The sequence below is a fragment of the Galeopterus variegatus genome, unplaced genomic scaffold, assembly GCF_000696425.1.
Source record: "Galeopterus variegatus unplaced genomic scaffold, G_variegatus-3.0.2 Scaffold4257, whole genome shotgun sequence".
Classification (NCBI taxonomy): domain Eukaryota; kingdom Metazoa; phylum Chordata; class Mammalia; order Dermoptera; family Cynocephalidae; genus Galeopterus; species Galeopterus variegatus.
Genome location: NW_007730368.1, coordinates 90,123 through 99,106, shown reverse-complemented (window position 1 = coordinate 99,106; position 8,984 = coordinate 90,123). Strand labels below are relative to the sequence as shown.

General features: G+C 49.7%; 1 protein-coding gene across 1 annotated transcript in view; it reads right to left on the bottom strand.

Annotated features, from left to right (window-relative positions):
* The window catches only part of SYP (synaptophysin), a 13,466-nt gene that overhangs the window by 3,035 nt on the left and 1,447 nt on the right, over positions 1 to 8,984 (bottom strand). The window contains exons 2-6 of the mRNA XM_008587139.1: positions 8,140 to 8,205; positions 6,892 to 7,016; positions 3,453 to 3,648; positions 2,527 to 2,718; positions 857 to 1,187 (exon numbers count right to left, since the gene is read on the bottom strand). Coding sequence (XP_008585361.1) covers positions 861 to 1,187; positions 2,527 to 2,718; positions 3,453 to 3,648; positions 6,892 to 7,016; positions 8,140 to 8,205 — 906 coding nt within the window. The 3' untranslated portion in view covers positions 857 to 860. The remainder of the gene's footprint in view (positions 1 to 856; positions 1,188 to 2,526; positions 2,719 to 3,452; positions 3,649 to 6,891; positions 7,017 to 8,139; positions 8,206 to 8,984) is intronic.

The window sequence follows — 8,984 nt, the reverse complement described above, 5'->3', positions numbered from 1 at the left end:
CCCCCCCCCCCCACGCTATCCCCCTGCCTTTTCTCCCCTCCTTCCTCCTTCATATCTGAGGGAAATCTCACTTCTCTTCCAAGTCCCAGCAAGAAGGCCTGAAAGTTTTTCAAGGCCACCACCCCGCCCCTTTTCCTCCTTTGAATTCCACACCACCTCCCTCACCTCGAGGGTTGGAACAGGTGGCAGATCCATCACCTCCTCCCGGATTGGCGAGTTTGTCTGACCTTCAAGACTCACGCCCGTTTAACTTCACCATCTACTGGCCTTATCACCCATTGGCTTGTTAATCACCTCTAAGACCCACTTCCTTTTCCCTTCCGTGGCTCCTGCACTTCGGGGCACAGGTTCACCTGCGATTCCCTCCTTTCATTGGTTGCTCTGTCCACTTCTTTCTCCCCTCCTTCCCTCAGAGCTGCACTTCTTTTTTTTTTTTTTTTTTAAAGATGACCGGTAAGGGGATCTTAACCGTTGACTTGGTGCTGTCAGCACCACGCTCAGCCAGTGAGCGAACCGGCCATCTCTATATGGGATCCGAACCCGGGGCCTTGGTGTTATCAGCACCACACTCTCCCGAGTGAGCCACGGGCCGGCCCCTCAGAGCTGCACTTCTACCTCCCTTCTATTGGCTCTTCATTCTGCCCATCTTCAAGTACACTCGCCTACTCTCCACTCATTGGTTAGTTTTTCCGCTCGAGCTTGTAGCTCTGCCTCTCTATTGGCTCCTTCAAACTTCGGCCCTTACTTGCCTGGCAAACGTCCTACCTACCATCTACCCCCGAATCTTATTGGTTCACTGACCCGCCCGTCTCTTTTCATGTACCCTCTTTGGCCGCATCGCCCGCCCGTCACTCACCAGACTACATCTGATTGGAGAAGGAGGTGGGCGCACCCTGAGGGCCGTAGCCTTGCTGCCCATAGTCGCCCTGAGGCCCGTAGCCACCGCCACCGCCAACGGCGGGCTGCCCGTAGTCGGGCTGGTAGCCGCCCTGGGGCCCGTAGGAGTCTTGGGGCCCGTACCCGCCGGGGCCCTGCCCGTAGCCCGCATCGCCATAGGCGTCCCCGGGTGCGGGTTGCTTCTCAGGGGCGCCGGGAGGCGCACGCAGGAACGGGGCGGCCCAGCCTGTCTCCTTGAACACGAACCACAGGTTGCCGATCCAGAGCACCAGGTTCAGGAAGCCGAACACCTGCAGAGAGACAAGGCCCGGTTGTCGTCCCCCGCCCATTGCCTTCGCGGCCCTGGGGGACATCGAGGCCGCGCGCTTAGGAATGGGTACATAGAGCATGGATCCGTGGGCTCCCAGAGGGTGGTGGTTTCTGAAACCCGGACCCTCTGAGTCCCAGCACGTGAACTGTGTGCAGAAAAATCACCTTGGGGTGGGGGGAGCGCGTATTAGAATTCAGATTCCCAGGGATGTTGAGATCTATCAGTATTATATATATGAGTATTTATATATTTGCACATGTACATATTACCAATACACGTTTGTACCTGTGTAAAATACAGTAAATTTAAATTTGTAACATTTATAGTAAAATGTAAGCATACATTTGTATTAAATACAGATATACCATTAACAGATGCATATATACACATATGTATAAATACAAATATATGTATAAATGCACATGTATAAATATATACTTTTGTATTAAAATATAAATATATGTCCTTGTGTACCTAAACTAATTAAAATAAAATATAAGTATATAAAAAATAAAATATTTTTAAAACATAAAACATTTTATATACCTTTTACTATATGCCACACCCTATTCTAAGCACTTTACGTGTTATTTGTTTACTTAAAATCCAATTTTTGGACAGGAAATAATATCTCCATTTTACAGTTGAGGAAACTGAGTCCCATAGAGGTTAAGTTGCCCAAAGTCTCACAGCCAGCGAGTGAGCAGAAAGAAGAGTTGGAATCTTAGTATGTGTAACACGCTTGTATAAGACTTAGCTGGTGCCAGGTCCTTTTCTAAGCACTAAGCATGTTATTAGTTCATTAAATACTCAACTTTGGAGCAGGACCTATTATTAATCTTCGATTTACTTACTCAAACTGAGCCTTGAGAGGCTGCGTAACTAGTTTCAGGTCACAGAGCTTGCAAGTGGCAGAGCAGGAATTTGCCTCTTCAGTAGGGGGCATCCAGGTGGGGAAACATTTCAAGTTATTCTTTCATTTTGCACATGAGGAAACAGGTCCCAAGAGAGTACTGATTTGCCTGAGATTCTACATGACTGGATCATGGGATCAAGGCTGGATCTGGGATCAAGGTATCCCAAGCCTAATCTGGACAGAAGATCTCACTTTTCCCCCTTGGGGACGTGGTGTCACAGTGGTTACAATTGCTTTCTTATTCTTCAATGCTCTGTTGAATGTTGTTGGCATGTGTCCCCCAGGGAGCCCCCTTTGATCTCTCCTGATTCTCCTCTCATTGTTTTTCTCCACTCCTCCCCATGCCAGACTATAAGTTCCCATCCTCACCCTCCAGCTGGCCCATCTACTTCCCAGGACTTACCACTGAGGTGTTGAGCCCTGAGGTCACAGGATCCCTCAGTTCCTTGCATGTGATTTCTGTCTGGCTGCAGATAGGCATCTGCTTGATAATGTTTTCTGGATCCGTGGCCATCTTCACGTCTGACAGCCCCTTGGCCCATGCTGATGAGCTAACTAGCCACATGAAGGCAAACACTGCCGTGGCCAGAAAGTCCTAGGGCGGGCAGAAGTGAAGAAGACTGAGTGGGCTGCTTCACCATGGACCCTGGGGCCTCCTCAGATCACAGACTTTCTGGGGGAGGCCCCCCAGAAGAGGCCTGTCTCTCCCCTGCCTCTTCATCTCTGAAGCCCACAACACTTTCACCTGAAGGTGGCCCTCCCAGCTTGGGCTTGTGTGTGTGTACATGGCACAGAGGGTGTGGGAGTGTGATTGTGATATGTGGGTGTTGGGGGGAGGGAACTCTGTCAGATGGTTTCCGAATCTGTGGAAAGTAATGTGTCTTTCCACTTTTGTCTGCATGTGGGAATTTATGTCATTTTGTGTTTGGGATGAGGGTGTGTGAGTACAGCTGTGTAGGAATCAGTATGTCTATGTGGTGTGATGACATGCATGACTGTCACAGAGAACCTCTGTGTGCTCTTTCCTTTGATGTAGACTGCGTGGTTGTGTGAAAGTTGACAGGTTCACAGGTGTGGGCCTGTCTGGGATTCTGTGTGGGCTGCGAGTATGTCCCTGTGACTCTATGACTCTGTGTCCCTGATGTCCGATGTGGACTCATAGCAGCAGCAGCAGCAGCAGCAGCAGCAGCAGCAACAACATGTGTGGTTATTATGGTGGCTGCTTGCATGGGGGCCTGTCTAGGATTTGGTGTGGCCCGTGAGCATGGCTGTGTCCCTGAGGCTCTGTGTCCCTATGGTCCTTGCATGCAAGCAGCTGTGGGGACTCACCATCATGGGCCCTTTGTTGTTCTCTCGGTACTTGTTCTGCAGGAAGATGTAGGTGGCCAGAGCCCCCATGGAGTAGAGGAAGGCAAACACGGCCACAGTGACAAAGAATTCGGCCGATGAGGAGTAGTCCCCCACTAGGAAGACCTTAGTTGTGCCCCCTCGGCAGTTTGGTGCATCAAAGTACACTTGGTGCAGCCTGCAAAGAGAGGTAAGCAGGTGTGGCCTATCCCCTAAGAACTCCCTCACCACCTTCCTGCCCAGTCATGGGTCCCCAGATTCTGACAAGGTCCCAGGAAGAGGAGGAAATAACCATTCACAGAGCACCTACTATGTACCAGTCTCATGTCATTGATTACTCAAAGCATCCTGGTGAGATAGGTGTTATTTATCCTTCACTCCAACCCAGGTACTCTGGCCTCTTGGTTATTCCTAGAACTTGCCAGGCATCCTCCCACCCCGGGATTTTTGCACTGACTGTTCCCTCTGCCAGGAATGCTCTTCCTCTAGATAGCTTCATATCCTGCTCCCTCATCTCCTTCAATCTTTGTTCAGCTGTTACCTTCTCAGTGATAACAGTGGAAATCAGGCCTTCCCTGATTTTGCTATTTAAAATTAAATTGAACCATTCCCTCCTAGCACTCCTTAGCACTCTTCCTTGCTCCATTTTTCTCAGTAGCAGTGATCCCCATCTGAAATACCATGTTTTGTACTTTTTCATCTTGATTTTTGTTGTAACTATAAGAGGGCAGGGCTTTTTCCTCTGTTTTGTTCATTGCTGTGTCCCCAGGGCCTGGAACAGTGCTGGCATATAGTAGGTTCTCAAGAAATGTTTATTGAATGAAATATACAAAGGTGGAAACAGGCTCAGAGAAGTGCATTAACTTGCCTAAAGTCACACAGCTGGTGAGGGAATGGCTGAGTTGGGATCTGAACCCTGTTTTCCCCCTACATCATGTTGATTCTTCTCCCCAACCCATTTCAGGCTCCTGAGAGAAAAAAATATATGCACGGAGAGCCCACCAACTACAAAATAAGATAAGACAGGCAGAAAAGAGGATAGAGGGATCTTGGAACAGGATGTATGTGAGGGAAGACAGGTAGACTGGGAAGGTGTCCTGAGACTACAGCCTTTCCAGTGGTGTGATGGAGGAGGAGGTTGTAGGGAGAAAACATGTGTAGGGAGAAGGATTGGAGTGAGGTCCCAGAGCTCTGGCCTCAGATTGGGGGATAGGATCCTGAGACTGAACAAATGGTGCTGGTGCTTTTGTGTAGCAAAGGTCCTGAGGAAAGGGGTCTACACTTTTTTTCTTTTTTTAAGATGACTGGTAAGGGGATCTTAACCCTTGGCTTGGTGTTGTCAGCACCATGCTCACCCAGTGAGCGAACCGGCCATCCCTATATAGGATCCGAACCCATGGCTTTGGTGTTATCAGCACCACACTCTCCCAAGTGAGCCATGGCCGGCCCGGGGCCTAAGCTTATTGATCAGCTACTAATCACTTTACATAACTGTCTCATTTAATGACACCTCCTCCCAGCAATTCTCTAAAGCAGGCACTATTATAACCGTTTTACAGATGAGCAAGGGATAGCAATGTTAAGTTACTTGCTTAAGGCTGTAAAACTGCTAAGTGGTAGAGCAAGAAGTTGAATCTGGGTTTGAGTTTCTGTGTTTCTAGTGGGCTGGGTTGGGAGAGGGGGTGTCCAAAGGGGAATGAGGGGTCCTTGGGGGGTATCAGGGCAGTAGAAGGAGGACCCAGGGCAAACTTTTTTTCTGGGAGACTTGTGGGTAAAGGGCAGATCTTCAGGACCCAAGGGAGGGGCAGGGGGTCCCCAGGGGATTTTTATGGTCTTGTGGGTTCCCAAAGGCCAGCTCTAAGCAGTATTCCACATTGCCCACTACCCCTCCTTCCCCAAACTCTCTTTCCCCTGGCTTCTGTGAACTGGTGGTTCCCTGGTTGCCCCTCTTCCACTCAGGCCATGCTTTCCTGGAAGCTCCTCTGCTTTCCATCACTGTTTAGGGCCTATGCTGGGCTTTCCTTTATTTTCACTCTTCTCTCTCTCCACTGGATGATCTCTTGAGCCTACATTTACCTTTAGTGTTCTAACCCCCCACCCCCAGTTTTGAACTCAACCCCTGACCTCTTTCCTAAATCCCTCAAACTTATTTCACTTATTTAACAAACACTTATGGAGCATTATTGTGTGCTAGGCACTGTGCTAAGTACTTTATAAGTATTAAGTCATTTAATACTAACCACAGTCCTGTGAGGTGGGTATTATTATTATTCCCTTTTACAGATGAGGTAATTGAGGCCCAGAGCTGTTATGTGCTTTGGCCAAGTAGTGGAGGAGCCTCAGAAGCTTCTTCTGAAATTGTGTCTGTGAGTCTCTGTGGGTCTCTGTTAGGGTAGCAACCATGCCAGCTTGTGCTTGCCCTTGTGAACCTAGCACCCAGCACAGTGCCTGGCACACAGTGTGAGCTCAATTAATGTCAGAATTATTTAATTGAGTTCAATCATTCCCTATATCTAAGCTTCATCGCCTCATTATTCTCTATCATAAAACCCTGCATGAGGATCCTCTCCTTATTTCTCTCAATCAGTAATTATCCCTCTTTATTAATTTATTTGTTATAATGTAGGCTCTATGAGGGTAGAGAGCTTGGTCTGTTTTTTTTTTTTTTTTTTTTTTTTAATAGCAAAACATCACATTAAAAAACCCCACGAATATATACAATTATTATTTGTCAATGAAAAATACAATTTTAAAAAGCATGCATTTTCTTGCTTTATTTCCAAGTGTGAGAAATTTTTTTTTTTTTTTTTTTTTTTAAAAGATGACCGGTAAGGGGATCTTAACCCTTGACTTCGTGTTGTCAGCACCAGGCTCAGCCAGTAAGCCAACCGGCCATCCCTATATGGGATCCGAACCCGCGGCCTTGGTGTTATCAGCACTGCACTCTCCCGAGTGAGCCACGGGCCGGCCCCGAGCTTGGTCTGTTTTAGTCTCTGTTATGTCTCCAGCACTTCGAGCAGTAACTGGCATACAATAGGTTCTTGAAAAATGTGGATGGAATGAATGAATGCATAGTGATTAATAATATTGGCTAACATTAATTGAGCACCTACTGCATTAAGGTGTATATATATGTGTGTGTGTGTCTTTTACTTTTGAATCTTGTTATTGCTTGTCCTTCACTGCTTCCCTTCACTAGAACAGAAGAAGAGGGCGACAGGCTATGTCTGTCTTCCTCACCACATAGTGCTAGATGTCCGGAGCAGTGGCAGGTACAAGGCAGGTGCTCAGTGCATGGGCAGTGATCCGAGTGGGCGTGGCCTCTTGGAGGGGGCTGGGCAGGCCACCCCCCTACCCCCCCCCCCNCTCCCCCCCCCCCCGCCTCGCCCAGGTCTGTTGCGATCCCAGGGCAGGGGCACACCTGAAGGGGTACTCGAACTCAACCTCGATGCTGAGGTCACTCTCCGTCTTGTTGGCACACTCCACGCTCAGCCGGAGCTCCCCGTTGTAGCTGCCGCATGTGGCAAAGGCGAAGATGGCAAAGACCTTGGGCAGCAGGCATGGGGATGGCCACAGTGAGCCTGTGTGCGCAAGGGAGGGGGTGCCCTCCTCTGGACAGATCAGGGGCCCAGCACAGGCAGCAGCAGATGGAGCGATCCCTACCCCCACCCCCTAATCAGGGCTCATCGGGGACCAAGGACAAGCTGATTATAGGGGTGTGGCTGTCTCTTCCTGTTTCTCTCTCTCCCCCTGTATCTCTCTCTGTCTCTACCTCTCCATTCTCCGACCTCCCTCCTTCTGTCTCTCTCTGTCATTCTTTGTGTGTCTCACTGTGTCTCTGTTTCTCTATGTGTCTTTGTCTTTCTCAGATATCTCTTTGTCTCTCTTTGTCTCTGATTCTCTGCGTCTGCCTCTCTGGTCTCTTTCTGTCTTTTTTTTCTCTGTCTCTCCATGTGAGTGCATGTCTCTCTCTATGTCTGTCTTTCTGTTTCTTCTGTTTGTCTCTGTCTCTCTGTTCTGTCTCTCACTCGGTCTCTGTATGGTTCTCTCTGTCTCCCTCGTGCTTCTCTTTCTCTGTGTGTTTGTTCCTCTTTTCCTCTTTTTTTTCAGAGTATCTTTTTTCCTCTCTCTGTCTTTTTCTCTCCCCCACCCCATTTTTCTGCCTCTCTCCCTGTGTCTATTTCTCTTTGCATTTCTGTTCTCTGTGCATCTTTCTGTCTCTCTTTCCTTAGTCTCTGTGTGTCTCCTCTCTCTCTTATTTCTGTATCTCTTCTCATCTCTGTATTTTTCCCCCTATAATTCCATCTCTGTCTCCATCATTCCCTGTCTCTCATTCTCTCTGTCTCCTTCACTGTCTCTGGTTTTCTCTGGTTTTGCACCTCTCCCTCTCCCCCAGAAATCAGCTATAGCCTCCACCTCCCCCATCCCTTCCTCACTTCACAATATGCCAGTTCACAACAGGGGTACCCTCAACCCTATGTGATGTCACAGCCCATCCGTTCTCTGGCCCCAAACCCCTGAGACCTCACCCTGGGACTCAATCTCCCCACCCCCTTCCACCCCTCCATCCATTCCTCGCCCCCACCCTTACCCCGACCCTCTGCTCTTCTGGAACCCACTACCTTCCTCTCTCCGTGCACTCTCCCCCAACGGCCCCGACCACACTCACCCATTGCAGCACCTTCACGAAGCCTAGGGGCTCCTTCACCACCCGGAACTGACCCCCAGCTACCAGCTGAGGAGAGAAACAGTGGGGAGGGGTAGGGTTGTTGGCGGTGAAGAGGAAGGTGAAGGACAAGGCTGCCAAGCAATGACCCCTAGGGATAGGGCATGTGACCTCGGGTAGGGGGTGAGAAAGAGAAAGTGACACTTGGGGAGGGTGTGAGCACCAGGGTCTCTGAGAGAAGACCCCGGGGGTTCAGGACTGGTGGGGAGGTCTGGTGTGATGGTGAGTCAGATGGCATGGGAGGTCAGGGGTGAGGAGGATGGGGATGGAGTCAGGACTAGGTTAGAGAAGGGGAGAAGGTCTGAAACCTAAAGGTGAGCCAGATTGGAAAAGGGGTCAGGTAGAAAGTGAGGAAGGAGTCGGGGTTCATTAGGGTGGGGGAGGGGGTCTTGAGTGGTGAAGGTGAGTCATAACAGCGGGAGTCGGGTTGGCTAAGGTGGAGGAGGGGTCCGCAGCGGTAAAGATGAATCAGATGGTGGTGGTAGGGGGTCTGAGATGACGGGGATGGGGAGGAGTGGTACTAGTTAAGGAGGGGTGAGGTTCTCCGGTGGTGAAGAAGAGTGAGATGGCGGAGAGGGTCTGGACTGATTAAGGTGGGGGAGGGCTGGGACATGGCTTCACTGGATATTTGTTGGGAGACAGGGGACTGAGGGTTTTGGAGAGGCAAAGCCGGATCGTCCCTCTAGATCTGCTCTGGGGGAAGGGGTGGTCGTCAACACGGGTCCAATCTCTGTTTGGAGGGGCGGGTGCCAGCCCTACCCCCTTCGTATAATGTATGCTATACGAAG